This window comes from Heterodontus francisci, chromosome 5 (assembly GCF_036365525.1).
Source record: "Heterodontus francisci isolate sHetFra1 chromosome 5, sHetFra1.hap1, whole genome shotgun sequence".
Lineage (NCBI taxonomy): Eukaryota > Metazoa > Chordata > Chondrichthyes > Heterodontiformes > Heterodontidae > Heterodontus > Heterodontus francisci.
The window spans coordinates 130,313,668-130,330,877 of NC_090375.1; the positions used below are offsets into that span (position 1 = coordinate 130,313,668).

Here is a 17,210-nt window from a genome sequence, read left to right on the forward strand (position 1 = left end):
ATTGCAGATAAGAGTAATGGAATGTTCTAACTTATCCACTACCTGAACATGGAATTGATGTTCCATGATCATTTGTTTTTGGAAAACTGGGTTCCTGAGATCTGGGTCCCTAGGCTCTTCAACTAAAGGCAGCCCTTTCTCCCCAAAGATACTTCTGGCTCTTGCTCTTCCCTTCACAGCTCTGGTACTCTGACTCTGTCATCTATCCTCTCTCTCTCATTATCTAAATTCTCTCAAGTAGATATATCTGGCCTGGTGCTGCAATAAATCCCATTGCCATGATGGAGTGGATGAGGATGCTACTTGAGTAGTTGCTTTGGAGCTGCAGGTTGCTCATCAGACCCTTCATCTTGAATGCCTGCTGCACCTGCAGGGGTAACAACAGAAATTTGTTTAGCAAGATGGACTTTCACGTATGACTTAGAAGTGACTGAGCAATGATGGTTGACTTAATATTAAGGGAAAGGTTGGAAAATAGTGACAACTCACTGGAACATAGGCAATCTACACCATTGCCAATCTTCCACTACCTACACTGTGTGTCTTCTAAGGAAAGTGTTTGTGGGATGTGAGGTCTATTCTGAGTATTTATCCATTGATTAATGTACACCATGAGGGCAGGGTAGGTGCAGTGTTCCCTGTAAGCCACGCAGGTGCACGACCCTGCAGAAATCCAGATAATACTAGGCAATGTAACAAGCAGACTATGCACAACCAACGTTCCCTTTAAGATGCGGACATGGGCGGCCTCGCACCAATCTTAAAGGGGCCCCGCAATGAAAAAAACAAGCCCACACAACAAAGAATTAGAGAGAAGGTTGGGTGGATGTGTTGATGGATGATGCTTTGAGCAATCTTTTAGGATGTGAATAAATACACATAATTTGAATAATTTATTAATTATTTAATATTCACTGCAGGTGCCCTTGCCATTGCCAACCTGTTTTTTTTCTCTCCCTCCCTCCCTGGCCAGCTGATTAAATGCTTCAGCTGATCTGCATTTCCCTCCTTCCCAAAGACGGTGAACCAGACAGGAGAGGGAACACTGCTCTAAACATGCCTTGCATACAAAATGAGGCCTCGCCTGCAGAAAACTGGTATGGGTTCTTTACAGGATTTGCCATTAGTACAAATTAAATCATCCTCAATAACTACTTAGAACAGCACCAGAAGAAGCAGCACCAATCCAGCACAGTAACAAGATAATAAATACAAATAATAAATCCATTGCTCCTAACTACAAACTGCGGTATCACAATTAGTGAGGTGATTATTTCATACAATCACCAGTTGTGTGTGTTTTAAACTATTGAGGGAGAATGTAGAAGGGAAAACCTCCAGGGATCAGGGAATGTTATTCAGTTACATCTGCTGTAAATATGTGTGTGTAAGTGAGGATTGGATCAGACTCAATTATGATGCGTCTGTGGTTGAATAACCAACTAACACTCTGTTTATGACAAGTGCATAAAGAAGGGTCACTATGTGGTGCTGGAAGGCCAGCAGCACTTGTGAAATGGCATATTCTCATTTGACACTTTCAGGAGAGGAATAGTAACTTTCTCAACTCCAAACATGGCAGCTGCAGAAACATCTGTTTCTGTTTCTTCCTATGAGAAGCAAGCCCACCGAAAAATTGCAATTATAATGCTCCTTTAAGATGGACCTTGTGTGGGCCACCAGAAATGGGGCTGTTGGCTTTTTCCTTGCTTTCGTTATTAAATTCAGTTTGCAATTATACAACAGGTGGAATCAGAGACAGACAATGTTGGGAATCATTTACTGGATAGATATATTGAAACTGGCAAATATTAAAATTAATTAAAAAGGATAACCAAAATGCAGCCTCATAACTTGTGGGAGAACAGCTGACTTCAAGCCATGGATCCATGACAACCACCTGGTCTGATCAAACTAGCAGAGGTAGCCTTGAGGCCAACTTAATAGAGTTTATTCAAGGCAGTTTTTTTTAGAACAATATGTTGTGGAACCAATCAGGGAACAGGCTATTTTAGATCTGGTAATGTGTAATGAGATAGGTGTTAACTAATGATCTCATAGTAAAGGATCCTCTATGGAAGACTGACCATAACATGATAGAATTTCACATTCAGTTTGAGGGTGAGAAACCAGAGTCTGAAACTAGTATCTTAAATTTAAATAAAGGCAATTACAATGGTATGAAAACAGAGTTGACTAAAGTGAACTGGGAAAATAGATTAAAAGATAAGATGGTAGAGAAACATTTAAGGAGATATTTCATAATTCTCAACAAAAATATCTTCCAGTAAGAAAGACTCTGAGAAGGATGAACCATCTGTGGCTAACTAAGGAAGTTAAGGATGGTATCAAATTGAAAGAAAAGGAATACAATTTTGTGAAAATTAGTGGCAGGCCGGAAGATTGGAAAAAATTTAGAAACCAGGAAAGGATGACTTAAAAAAAGGGAGAAAATAGATTGAGAGTAAGCTGGCAAGAAATATAAAAACAGACAATAAGAGCTTCGACAAGCATATAAAAAGGAAGAGAATAGCTAAAGAAAATGCTTTTCCCTTAGAGGATGAGACTGGGGAATTAATAATGGGAAACAAGGAAATGGCAGAGATTTTTAACAAATATTTTGTATCTGTCTTCATGGTAGAAGACACTAAAAACATCCCAATAATAGTGGAAATCAGGGAGAAAAATGGGAGGGAGGAACTTAAAACAATCATTTTCACTAGAGGAAAGGTACAAGGCAAACGAATGGGACTAAAGGCTAACAAGTCCCCTGCACCTGATGGCCTGCATCCGAGGATATTAAAAGAATTGGCTGCAGAGATAGCGGATGCATTGGTTGTAATCTTCCAAAATTTCCTTGATTCTGGAAAAGTCCCACTGGATTGGAAAACTGCAAATACAACACCCTATTCAAGAAAGGAGGGAGACTGAAAGCAGGAAACTATAGACCAGTTAGCCTAACATCAGTCACTAGGAAAATGCTGGAATCCATTATTCAGGAAGTAGTAGCAAGACATTTCGAAACTCATAATACAATCAGGCAGTGTCAACATGGTTTAATGAAAGGGAAATCATGTTTGACAAATTTATTAGAGTTCTTTGAGGATGTAACAAGTAGGGTGGGTAAAGGGGAACCAGTAGATGTAGTGTATTTGGATTTCCAAAAGGCATTCGATAAGGTGCCACATAAAAGGTTACCACACAAGATAAGAGCTCATGGTGTTGGGGCGGTAATATATATTAGCATGAATAGAGAACTGGCTAATTAACAGGAAACAGAGAGACGGGATAAATGGGCCTTTTTCAGTTTTGCAAACTAGAATTAGTGGATGCCACAAGGATCATTGCTGGGGCCTCAACTATTTACAATCTATATTGTAGCCAAATTTGCAGACAATACAAAGATAGGTAGGAAAGCAAGTTGTGAGGAGGAGGAGGATACAAAGGGCTGAATTTTTGCCACTGAGGCAGGAAACCAGAGCCGGGTCTGTTTTTGGCACAGAAACCCACCTCCGCTGATAACTGATTAATGTTCACATTTTCAGGGAGAGGAGCCCTTAATTGTATGGAGCAAGTTTCTTGTTCACTTAGAGCCAGTTGGGACAGGAATGGAGGTGGGTCAGATGAAGTGTGGGACTATATAGAAACTCCTCGGCAGCCATCACTGACTCTGCTGGTTGTCCTGTGGGAGAGATCTGCGGTTTGTGACAAAGCCTTCCACTGCACCAGAAGGAAGTGAGATGCCACAGGGGAGCCAGAGGCCTTGCATTTGGGGCAGGGCAGACCCTTGCTTCATCGATGCCCACCTGGATTTAATGCTGGAGGCTGAGAGAGAGGAAGGCGGTCCTCTTCCCGGAAGATGCAGCAGGGTCACCTCTCTGTTCAGCATCACCTCCCTCCGCCTCCACGTCCCCCTCCTCTTTCAACTTCTCCTTCAGCTCCTCCCCTGATAAGCTGTCTCATTCCAGAGCCTCACCTTCCTCAAGGTCCACATCTCTCTGGAGGGCAATGGAGAGTGCAGCAGACCACCACAATGACCAAGACCCTTCCAGGAGGGTATTGGAAGACACCACCCAACCATTCCAGACACTGGAATCGCATCTTCAAAAGCCCGATGGCATGCTCAATTGTTGGCCTGCTGAGTATTACAGAATAATACAGTGCAGAAGAGGCCCTTCGGCCCATCGAGTCTGCACCGATGCATTAAAGACACCTGACCTGTCTACCTAATCCCATTTTCCAGCACTTGGCCCATAGCCTTGAATGTTATGACGTGCCAAGTGCTCATCCAGGTACTTTTTAAAGGATGTGAGGCAACCTGCCTGTACCACCCTCCCAGGCAGGGCATTCCAGACCGTCACCACCCTCTGGGTAAAAAAGTTCTTCCGCAAATCCCCCTTCAACCTCCCGCCCCTCACCTTAAACTTGTGACCCCTCGTAACTGACCCTTCAACTAAGGGGAACAGCTGCTCCCTATCCACCCTGTCCATGCCCCTCATAATCTTGTACACCTCGATCAGGTCACCCCTCAGTCTTCCCTGCTCCAGCAAAAACAACCCAAGCCTATCCAACCTCTCTTCATAGCTTAAATGTTCCATCCCAGGCAACATCCTGGTGAATAGCCTCTGCACCCCTTCCAATGTAATCACATCCTTCCTATAATGTGGCGACCAGAATTGCACACAATACTCCAGCTGTGGCCTTACCAAAGTTCTGTACAACTCCATCATGACCTCCCTGCTTTTGTAATCTATGTCTCGATTGATAAAGGCAAGTGTACCATATGCCTTTTTCACCGCCCTATTAACCTGTCCTTCTGCCTTCAGAGATCTATGGACAAACACACCAAGGTCCCTTTGTTCCTCGGAACTTCCCAGTGTCAGGCCATTCATTGAATACTTCCGTGTCACATTACACCTTCCAAAGTGTATCACCTCACACTTTTCAGCGTTAAATTCCATCTGCCACTTTTCTGCCCATTTGACCATCCCGTCTATATCTTCCTGTAACCTAAGACACTCCACCTCACTGTTAACCACTCGGCCAATCTTTGTGTCATCCGCGAACTTACTGAACCTAACCCCCACATAGTGATCTATGTCGTTTATATAAATGACAAACAACAGGGGACCCAGCACAGATCCCTGTGGTACGCCACTGAACACTGGCTTCCAGTCACTAAAACAGCCGTCTGTCATCACTCTCCGTCTCCTACAGCTAAGCCAATTTTGAATCCACCTTATCAAGTTACCCTGTATCCCATGTGCATTTGCATTGTTGATAAGTCCCCCATGTGAGACCTTGTCAAAGGCTTTGCTGAAATCCATGTAAACTACATCAACTGCACGACCCTCATCTACACACCTTGTCGCATGCTCAAAAAATTCAATCAAATTTGTTAGGCATGACCTCCCTCTGACAAAGCCATGCTGACTATTCCTAATCAAATTTTGCCTCTCCAAGTGGAGATGGATTCTCTCCTTCAGAATTTTCTCCAATAGTTTCCCTACCACTGACATGAGACTCACTGGCCTGTAATTCCCTGGCTTATCTCTACAACCTTTCTTAAATAGTGGGACCACATTAGCTGTTCTCCAGTCCTCTGGCACCTCTCCTGTGGCCAGAGAGGAATTCAAAATTAGGGTCAGAGCCCCTGCAATCTCCACCCTCACCTCCCACAGCATCCTGGGACATAAATCGTCCGGACCTGGAGATTTGTCCACTTTTAGCCTTCCAAAACCTCCAATACCTTGTCACTCCCTATGACAATTTGCTCAAGAACCTCACAGTCTCTCTCTCTAAGTTCCATATCTACATCCTCATTCTCTTGGATGAAGACAGATGTGAAGTATTCTTTCAACACCCTACCAATGTCCTCTGGCTCCACCCACAAATTTCCCCCTTGGTCCCTAATGGGTCCCACTCTTTCCTTGGTTATCCTCTTCCCATTGATATACTTATAGAATATCTTGGGATTTTCCCTACTTTTACCAGCCAGAGCTTTCTCATATCCCCTCTTTGCTCTCCTAATTGCTTTCTTAAGCTCCATCCTACACTTTCTGTATTCCACTAATGCTTCCGTTGATTTGCTCTCCTTGTATTTGCTAAAAGCCTCTCTTTTCCTTCTCATCGTACCCTGAATGTTTCTGGTCATCCATGGTTCTCTGGGCTTGTTGCTCCTACCTATTACCCTAGAGGGAACATGTTGGGCCTGTACCCTCCCCATTTCCTTTTTGAATGCTCTTCTGTAGATTTCCCAACAAGTAACTCTTTCCAGTCTACCTTGGCCAGATCCTGCCTTATTTTACTTAAATTCACTCTCCCCCTATCCAAAACCTTTTTTTGCAACTTGTCTATTTCTTTCTCCATAACAAGCTTAAATTGTACCATGTTGTGGTTGCTATCACCAAAATGCTCCCCCACCAACACATCAACTACCTGTCCGGCTTCATTCCCCAGAATTAAGTCCAGCACTGCACCCTCCCTTGTTGGATCCTCTACATATTGAGCTAAAAAGTTCTCCTGTATACATTTTAAGAACTCCACTCCATCTAAGCCCCTAACACGATGACTATCCCAATTAATGTTGGGAAAGTTGAAATCACCTAATATAATTACCCTATTATTTTTACACACCTCTGCAAATTGCGCACATATTTTCTCCTCAATTTCCCGCTGACTATCTGGGGGTCTATAATAAACACCTAGCAATGTGGCTGTTCCTTTTTTATTCCTAAACTCTACCCATAAAGCTTCATTTGATGCCCCCTCCAAGATATCAAGAGTAGGTGTCATTGGTTGTATCGCCTCTGTGGTCTGTCTGGAGATCCCATTGAGGAGTCAGTAACTGTCTCTTCAAGGGATTTCACTTGTTCCCTAGGATCCCAAACACACATTTCGGGGGTCGGAGTGAAGATCTGAGGCAGCACAGACTACCGGAGGATGAAGGCATCATGGCAGCTGCCAGGAAATCAAGCACACACATGGAGGAAGCTCTTGTTGTGGTCACAGACCAGTTGGGTGTTGAGTGGAAACCCTGCTTGCTGATGGATCTCACTGGCCGGTCACTGGTTGCCATGATGGCCACATGGATACAATTGATGATACCCTGCACCTGGGGGAATCCAGCAATGGAGGCAAAACCCCATGCCCTCTGTCCCTGCGAGGCCGTGTCTGTCATTAAATAAATGTGCTGTCCAGCTCTGGCAAAGAGGGCATTAGTGACCACTGAGATGCAGTGGTGTGCAGCCATTTTTGAGATGTCACTAAGGTCCACAGTTGATCCTTGGAAGGCGCCAGAAGTGAAGAAGCCCAAAGCCACAGAGACTTTGACAGCCACTGGCAGGGCATGGTAACCAGCGCTGAGAGATGCGAGGTCTTCGGAGACGAGGGCACAGATGTCTGCGACCATCTGCCTGGAGAGTCACAGTCTCCTGCGGCACTGGTTCTCAGTCATCACCGGGTAGCTCCATCTTCGGCGGAAGATCCTGTGTTGAGGATTTGGCCTTCGTTGCCTTCCTGTGGCTCTTTCCTCTTCCGTGCCCTCCTGATGCCCGGGGTTCTGCCCTTTCTGTGAAGGTGTTGTCCCTCATTGCCACAGAGTCCAAAATCTGACAGTCATGTCCCCATTGCCAGCTGAAGCCTTCCTTCTTCGCAAGTGGCTTCCTAGTTGTCCTTGGCAGCCTTGCCCATGCTCTTCTGCCCCATGATGCCAGGGGGGTAACAGCCTTTTTCAAAGCCCAGGTGCTGAATGCCCATTCTCCCTGCTACCTGTGCAGCACCTTACCAAGTGCCCAGACCCCTTTGCCCTGCTTATGGGGCTAGGGTGATGCCCGGGGCAGCCATGTCTGGCTCCCCACTCTTTACCTCCCTTCAGCTGGTCAGTTTCTGAAAGCTTGGGTTCCTGTCCACCCCTTCAAAAATGTAAAGGTCACCCCTTGACGAGCTCTTAACGAGCTTTTTAACTGATTTAATTGGCTTCAATTGGGAGGAGAGCAGGATTCCTATCGTGCCCTACCCCCACCCTGGTGACAGTTGCAGATGCCCAGATCAGCACCTTGAAATCGACACGCTGCCTATTGTCATTATTTTTGGGGGGCCCCCGCCTCCATTCCTGCCTTCAGGAGACCTGGAAAATTCAGCCCAAAGAGTCTACGAAGAGTTATAGATAGGCTAAGTGAGTGGGCAAAAATTTGGCAGATGGAGTATAATGTGGGAACATCTGAGGTTATCCACCAAGGTAGGAAGAATAGAAAAGCAAAATGTTATTTAAATGGAGAGAGACTACAGAATGCTGCAGTACAGAAGGATCTGGATGTCCTCATATATGAAATACAAAAAGTTAGAATGTAGGTACATCAATAATTAGGAAGGCAAAAGGAAGGGCCTTCACTGCAAGGGGGATGGAGTATAAAAGTAGGGAAATCTTGCTATAACTGTACAGAGCATTGGTGAAACCACACTTATTGTACAGCATACAGTTTTGATCTCCTTACATAGGGATATACTTGCACTGGAGGCAGTTCACAGCAGATTCAATATATTGATTCCTGGGCTGAATGGGTTGGCTTATGAGGAAAGGTTGAACTGGTTCAGCCTATACTCATTGGAGTTTAGAAGAATGACAGGTGATTTTATTGGTTCTGAGGGGGCTTGACAAGGTAGGTGTTGAGAGGATGTTTCCCCTCATGAGGGAATCTAGAACTAGGGGGCATAGTTTCAGAATAAGGGGTCACCCATTTAAGCCGGAGATGAGGAGGAATTTCTTCTCCATGGGTCATGAATCTTTGAAATTCTCTAACCCCACAGAGCTGTGGAAGTTGAATCATTGAATCTATTCAAGGCTGAGATAGACAGATTTTTAAACGATAGGGGAGTCAAGGGTTATGGGGAACAGACAGCAAAGTGGAGTTGAGGCCAAGATCAGATCAGCCATGATCTTACTGAATGGCATAGCAGGCCTGAGGGGTCATATGGCCTATTCCTGCTCCTATTGCTGATGTTCTTGTGCCTGCCATATCTCAACCTGCCACCAGATGGAGCATGATACTATAGTGAGACACTGATCAGAGAATGAATGGAGAACGAAGTACAGAACTGATTCTATTGCCAGTCTTCATGACTGGGACAGGAAGAATGTCATTTTAAGGCTTTTCTTTCAAAAAAAAACTCTGATGATTATGCACGAATTCTTCTGGAAAGTATTGCTTTTCGTTCTTACTTTGCTTCAGCACAACTTTGACCCAGCCAATCCACCTCCCTCAATAGGACATAGAACATAGAACAGTACAGCACAGTACAGGCCCTTCGGCCCACGATGTTGTTCCGAACCTTTAACCTACTCTAAGATCAAACTAATTACCTACCCTTCATTCTACTATCATCCATGTACCTATCCAAGAGTCGCTTAAATGCCCCTAATGTATCTGCTTCTACTACCACCGCTGGCAGCGCATTCCACGCACCCACCACTCTCTGTGTAAAGAACCTACCTCTGACATCTCCCCGAAACCCTCCAATCACCTTAAAATTATGCCCCCTGGTGATAGCCCTTTCCACCCTGGGAAAAAGTCTCTGGCTATCCACTCTATCTATGCCTCTCATCATCTTGTACCCCTCTATCATGTCACCTCTCATCCTTCTTCGCTCCAATGAGAAAAGCCCTAGCTCCCTCAATCTTTCTTCGTAGGACATGCCCTCCAGTCCAGGCAGCATCCTGGTAAATCTCCTCTGCACCCTCTCTAAAGCTTCCACATCCTGCCTATAATGAGGTGACCAGAACTGAACACAATATTCCAAGTGTGGTCGAACCAGGGCCTTGTAGAGCTGCAGCATAACCTCGCGGCTCTTAAACTCAATCCCCCTGTTAATGAAAGCCAACACACCATACGCCTTCTTAACAACCCTATCAACTTGGGTGGCAACTTTGAGCGATCTATGGACATGGACCCCAAGATCCCTCTGTTCCTCCACACTACCAAGAATCCTGTCTTTAAGCCTGTATTCCGCATTCAAATTCGACCTTCCAAAATGAATCACTTCACACTTTTCCAGTTTGAACTCCATCTGCCACTTCTCAGCCCAGCTCTGCATCCTGTCAATGTCCCGTTGCAACCTACAACAGCCTTCCACACCATCCACAGCTCCAGCAACCTTCGTGTCATCGGCAAACTTGCTAACCCAGCCTTCCACATCCTCATCCAAGTCATTTATAAAAATCACAAAGAGCAGAGGTCCCAGAACAGATCCTTGTGGAACACCACTGGTCACCGAGCTCCATGCTGAATACTTTCCATCTACTACCACCCTCTGACTTCTATGGGCCAGCCAATTTTGTATCCAGACAGCCAACTTTCCCTGAATCCCATGCCTCCTTACTTTCTGAATGAGCCTACCATGGGGAACCTTATCAAACGCCTTGCTAAAATCCATATACACCACATCCTCTGCTCTTCCTTCATCAATGTGTTTTGTCACATCTTCAAAGAATTCAATAAGGCTTGTGAGGCATGACCTGCCCCTTACAAAGCCATGCTGACTGTCTCTAATCAAACCATGCTTTTCCAAATAATCATAAATCCTGTCTCTCAGAATCCTCTCCAATAATTTGCCCACATCCGACGTAAGACTGACTGGTCTATAATTCCCAGGGTTATCCCTATTCCCTTTCTTGAACAAGGGAACAACATTTGCCACCCTCCAATCATCTGGTACTACTCCAGTGGACAGTGAGGATGCAAAGATCATCGCCAAAGGGGCTGCAATCTCTTCCCTCGCTTCCCGTAATATCCTTGGGTATATCCCGTCTGGCCCCGGGGACTTATCTGTCCTCATATCATTCAAAATTTCCAGCACATCCTCCCTCTTAACCTCAACCTGTTCGAGCATATCAGCCTGTTCCACGCTGTCCTCACAAATGACCAGGTCCCTTTCACTAGTGAATACTGAAGCAAAGTATTCATTTAGGACCTCCCCTACCTCCTCCGACTCCAGGCACAAGTTCCCTCCACTATCCCTGATCGGCCCGACCCTCACTCTGGCCATCCTCTTGTTCCTCACATAAGTGTAGAACACCTTGGGATTTTCCTTAATCCTACCCGCCAAGACTTTTTCATGTCCTCTTCTAACTCTCCTAAGTCCATTCTTCAGTTCCTTCCTGGCTACCTTGTAACCCTCTAGAGCCCTGTCTGATCCTTGCTTCCTCAACCTTAAGGAAGCTTCCTTCTTCCTCTTGACTAGCTGTTCCACATCTCTTGTCATCCAAGGTTCCTTCACCCTACCATCCCTTCCCTGGCTCATCGGGACAAACCTATCCAGCAGTCGCAGCAAGTGCTCCCTAAACAACCTCCACATTTCTGTCGTGCATTTCCCTGAGAACATCTGTTCCCAATTTATGCTCCCCAGTTCCTGCCTAATAGCATTGCAATTCCCCCTCCCCCAATTAAATATTTTCCCATCCCGTCTGCTCCTGTCCCTCTCCATCAATATTAGCTGGCACAGAGAAAGGTAGAAAGAATGCAGAGTAAATGGCACCAGTCCTTGGGTGGCACCTTCCCTTTCCACACTTTGAAATGTAACATAAAAAAATGAGGTGTTCATGGGAAGAAACAGGTCTAAATCCTTCAAAACCAATTCCAGACACTGCAGCGCTGCCAGATAAACACAAACACTTCGATGGGAGAGGCAAACAATAGACCTTCAGTGGCTGCCTGAAATGGGTGCAGATTTGGTGGCGTGTTTACACCACCCGGCTATTGCCAGAATCGGGAGACCCAAACTGTGAGATATGGACGGCAGACAGGTTCCCGGCTGCAGCATACTGGATGTGCGAGGCAGTGCTCACCAAGCTCCCACACTGAGAAGGCTGACAGGCCAGGTTTGGGGGGGTTTATCCTGGGGAAGGGGCCTCTTACGGACTGGCAGTGAGCTAGGAACTCTTTTATATAGGTCCAGGAGAAGCACTCCTGCTCTTCCTGATTGCACTGAGCAAACACCAAAGGTCCATCGAAGGACAGCTACTGAAGCTGGCCTAACAACCAGTACAAACGAGCAGATTAGGTACTATGCAATTTTCACTCTTTTATACCTAAAAATCGCAACCAGGATCCTACAACTAACATAAATCCCTGATTTAAATATTTAAGCAGCCTTCCGCCTGTTTGAGGTGGACAGGCTTCTCGCCCTTTTATAGGCCAATCAAAAATGGGAACAGGTGGGTTTCGGGTGTCAATGGGTGACCGAGATGTCCCCATCCACACATTGTCAGGTGAGAAATGAGCAACTTGCAGCTAAAAATTGGCCACACCCCAGTCTCGAATTTTAAAAAGATGAGAGAAACCTACTTGTACTAAGAAGTTTCCTTAGAGGTAATATTGACTTTGACCAATAGTGAAAAATGGGCGATATTAGATCAGCCACCCATTAAACATCTCTCCTGACACCAGAAATGAAAATCAGGAGAGATGTATAACAGGCAGTGCATTATGACTCATTTTACACTATTGCCCAAAATCAATATTACCTCCCTTCTGAGATCAGGCATCATAATGTTGCGAACAAGTCCAACATCGAAACCCCTATCACAGTGCCATCTACAGGTGTATTAGATATTGCAGATAAATAGGAGCACTTTAAATTGGAACTATCAATAGGAACAGGTTTACATCAGAGTTTTCAGTGCATTTCGAAATGGAACATTGTGACCCACCTATTATTTTTCATTTGTAATAGATAAATAAACTGGCAATATTAGCAATCCTAGTGATAAAGCTAAATAGAGTTACAGAATCACAGAGTGGTTCAGCACAGAAGGAGGCCATTCGGCCCGTCGTGTCTGCACTGGCTCTCCGAAAGAGCAGTTTACACAGTGCCACTTCCCCTCCTTCTCCCTTAGCCCTGCACATTCTTCCTTTTCAGATAACAATCCATTTCCCTCAATTGAACCTGCCTCCACCACACTCTCAGGCAGTACATTCCAGATCCTAACCACTCGCTGCTGGAAAATGTTTTTGTTCGTGTCACCATTGCTTCATTTGCCAATTACTTTAAATCTGTGCCCTCTTCTTCTCGATCCTTCCAACAATGGGAACAGTTTTTCCCTAACTACTCTGTCCAGACCCCTCATGATTTTGAAATGGCTGCATTTGCAGACAATGCAACCATTAGGTGGCGCTGTACTGGCACATGCGCAGATGCAGCCTGTTCCACTTCGACGTCACAGTCTGCGACGTCGTGCAGCTGTCAGGACTAAAGATGGCGCAGCTCAAATAATCACAGAATGTCAAAGTAAACCTATGGCAGCATGCCATGGAAATCGAAAGTATAGCACCTCTGACAGTGCTGCACATTTCTAATTGTTTTCAGTGCCATTCCACAATGGCCGCTCGCTCCCTGCCCCCTGCTTCCTTCCTGCACTGTGCCGCCCTAAGAAGCAAGGCGATGTAGGAGCACGTGGCAGGGAGGAGGGAAGCGGCGCGGCCTCGAGCTAGTGCCTGGAGGGATATGGGAGAGAGCAGGTGGCGGGGGAGGTGTGGTGAGAGCGTCTGGAGGGATGGAGGAGAGAGCAGGTGGGGGGGGGGGGGGGGGTTGCATGGAGAAAGCGGGTGGAGCTGCCGGAGAGAGCAGCGGGTGGCGGGGTGGAGCGGAGAGGCCGGAGGGAGTGACGGGGTAGGGGATGGAGCGGAGCGGCCGGAGAGCGCGGCGGGGTTGGGGGATTGGGGGGGGAGCGGAGTCGACCAGGCGCGTTGCACGAAGGTGTACAGAAGCCCGTCTGCACATGTACGCATCTTGGCGCAGCCTGATGACACCAACAGTCGGCTGCGTTGTCAGGAATCTCTTTGTTTTGAAATAGCCACATAAATATGGCTGAATGCTTTGAATCTTCCTTTGAAATAGCTTCATTATCATTCTATGCTTCAGGTCATTTCTTTTTTCTGACTTTTCTTTGTTTTGCCTCGCTGTTCTCTGTGATGACTTCACTTAGACCTGGAATGCAATTTGCCTCTTATGATGAGGTCAGCAGAGGGTGATGTAATGTCTGCTGCCATGTACCACTCAATAGACAATGATCACATCGCAACATTATCACTAGTACATTGTTAGTGACACTGTGCACTGCAGTGAGCCTATGTGAGCATTACATTTTGTAAACATATCCCATTATCCTCACAGGAGAGGCATGCCACAGAGGTCCGTAGGAACAAGGAACTTCGGGAGGAGATCTCCGGCTGAGAGCTGACGTCTGATGCATTTCACCATCCTGAACAAAGCCTTCCGCCCGTGTATTCTGGATAGTGATACATTAGTATGGGTGTCATAAGACATGATTTAAAAAAATCAATAAATCAATTAATATAATCAAAATTTTAGTTTAAAAAAAAATGACAAAAAGACAAGTGAACCAATCAATTTGCAAAATGATTTGCTTGATGTGGAAACACAACTTGGGTCTTGTTTTGTAAATACCTACTTTTTTGTTAACAATCTGAGTATTGCGTTATACAAGCTGTTTCATATCTTACTGCGTCCTGCAACAGGTTATTTATGTTGTCTCCTTCCACTGATTTAACTTTGCTCAATCTGTTCTTTGGAAGCTCTGTACTCATCATTATATAGAGAGAACCTGAGGAATATCAAGGTCAGATAGTCAATGGTGCTAGTGACTTCTGCATACACATCAACCCAGAACTGCAATGTTCTGTATTCCACAACACACACTGGCCTTAACCATTCACCCTCAAGCAACATGGTCTGTTTTTTACTTTGTTCAAATCCCATTGATCTGTGAGCAGGGCGCTGTACTGGTCTTTTTGAGGGAGGGGGGAAAATTGTGCCAAGTAAGATCACTAAGAGCACCCAAGACCCTACAAATTAGTTCCAGCTGTTAAAGTTATTATCTAGAAGGTTGCTGCCTGCTTATTCTAATCTTCATTAGTGGTATTTTCATGTATGTCATTGTGAGCAAGCTGTGATAATAAAGAATGGAGTTCTGTGAACTGTAAAATGTACAGCCTGTTCATTGCTGTATTCTCCTCTGCCTCTATTTTCATACCACAATGACTGACATTTAATCATTTTAAAGGAATCTGTTTTGTTCAGGGTGCATCAAGGAATTTCCCAATGGCTCAGCCAGCAGATGCTTTGGGAACAGGAGTAAGCTATTCAGCCCCTGAGCCTACTCCAGCATTCAACCAGAGCATGGCTGATCTGCATCTCAACTCGATTTACCTGCCTTTGCTCCACATCCCTTGAAGAATGTAAAGAATGGCTGCTTGGAGAAGGCACCAAAGAGCAACCACACTCAAAGGAGCTGTGGTTTTTGAATAGGAGGGTCAAAGAGGGAAGTAATGGGGGTCATTTTGACTGTACAATCATGTAAAAGAAGTGATAGTGATGGGCGGCTCGTTTTACATCTCTTCCAATTTTTATTTCCATTGAAGTCAATGAAGATATTAATAAGGAGAGAGATGAAATTGACTGCCAATTCGCGATCGCACAAAGTCAAAATTATCCCCAATATTTCTAATTTAATCTCAACAATAGGGAAGTGCAAACAGCAAATGCTGGAAATACACGGCAGGTCCATTGACCTCTGTAAAGAGAAATAATAGCTAACATTTGAGCTGTAACCATTTCTCAGAAGTCCAGTTTTAATGAAGGTTTGCACCTAAAAATAACAACAGCAACTTGTATTTATATAGCGCCTTTAACATAATAAAACATCCCAAGGCACTTCACGGGAGCATCATAAAGCATAATTTGACACTGAGCTACATAAGGCGATAGTAGGGAAAATAACTGAAAGCTTGATCAACTAGGTAGGTTTTAAGGAGCATCTTAAAGAAGGAAAGAGAGGTAGAGAAGCAGATAGGTTTAGGGAGGGAATTCCAGAGCTTAGACCCAGGCAGCTGAACACACAGCTACCAATCGTGAAGCAATTAAAATCAAGCAGGCTCAAGAGGCCAATGAACAACAACTTGTATTCATATAGCTCCTTTCACATAATAAAATGTCCCAAGGTGCTTTACAGGAGCATTATAAAACAAAATGCGGCACAGTGACGCAGTGGTTAGCACCGCAATCTCACAGCTCCAGCGACCCGGGTTCAATTCCGGGTACTGCCTGTGCGGAGCTTGCAAGTTCTCCCTGTGACTGCGTGGGTTTTCGCCGGGTGCTCCGGTTTCCTCCCACAGCCAAAGACTTGCAGGTTGATAGGTAAATTGGCCATTATAAATTGCCCCTAGTATAGCTAGGGGAATTGAGGGAAGGTGGGGATGTGGTAGGAGTATGGGATTAGAGTAGGATTAGTATAAATGGGTGGTTGATGGTCGGCACAGACTCGGTGTGCCGAAGGGCCTGTTTCAGTGCTGTATCTCTAAATAAATAAATAAATAAAATATGACACTGAGTCACAAAAGGAGACATTAGGTCAGATGACCAAAAGCTTGGTCAAAGAGGTAGGTTTTAAGGAGGAAAGCGTGTTGGAGAGGTTAGGGAGGGCATTCCAAAGCTTGGGGCCTAGGCAACTGAATGCACGACCACCAATGGTGAAACGATTAAAATCAGGATGCACAAGATGCCAGATTTAGAGAAGCGCAGATGCCTCGGAGGTTGTGGGGCTGGAGGAGATTATAGAGATAGGGAGGGGTGAGTCCATGGAAGGATTTGAAAACAAGGATGAGAATTTTAACATGGAGGCATTGCTTAACCAGGACTCAGTGTATGTCAGCACGCAGAGGGGTGATGGGACTTGGTACGAATTAGGGCACAAACAGCAGAATATTTGATGACCTCAAGTTTATGGAGAATGAAATATTGGAGACCAGCCAGAAATGCATTGGAATTGTTGTCTAGAGGTAACAAAGGCGTGGATGAAGATTTCAGCAGCAGGTGAGCTGAGGCGGGCGGAGTCGAGTGATGCACTGGAGGTGGAAATAAGCAGTCCTAGTGGTGGCATGATATACTGTTGGAAGCTCATCTCAGTGTCAAATATGACACCAAGGTTGCGAACAATCTAGTTTAGTCTCAGACAGTTGTCAGGAAGGCGGATAGAGTCGGTAGCTCGGGAACCAAGTTTGTAGCAGGTACTGAAGACAATGTCTATGGTCTTCCCGATATTTAATTGGAGCAAATGTCTGCACATCCAGTACTGTTTGTCGGATAAACAGTCTGATAACTTATTAAGAGGAAGGAATCAAGAGAGGTGGTGGTGA

The 17,210-nt window shown here is 45.2% G+C and overlaps 1 protein-coding gene across 1 annotated transcript in view; it reads left to right on the forward strand.

Annotated features, from left to right (window-relative positions):
* Window positions 1-14,250, forward strand: part of stmn2b (stathmin 2b) — a 35,305-nt gene extending 21,055 nt beyond the window's left edge. The window contains exon 5 of the mRNA XM_068030944.1: window positions 14,170-14,250. Coding sequence (XP_067887045.1) covers window positions 14,170-14,229 — 60 coding nt within the window. The 3' untranslated portion in view covers window positions 14,230-14,250. The remainder of the gene's footprint in view (window positions 1-14,169) is intronic.
* The last annotated feature ends 2,960 nt before the right edge of the window (window positions 14,251-17,210 follow it).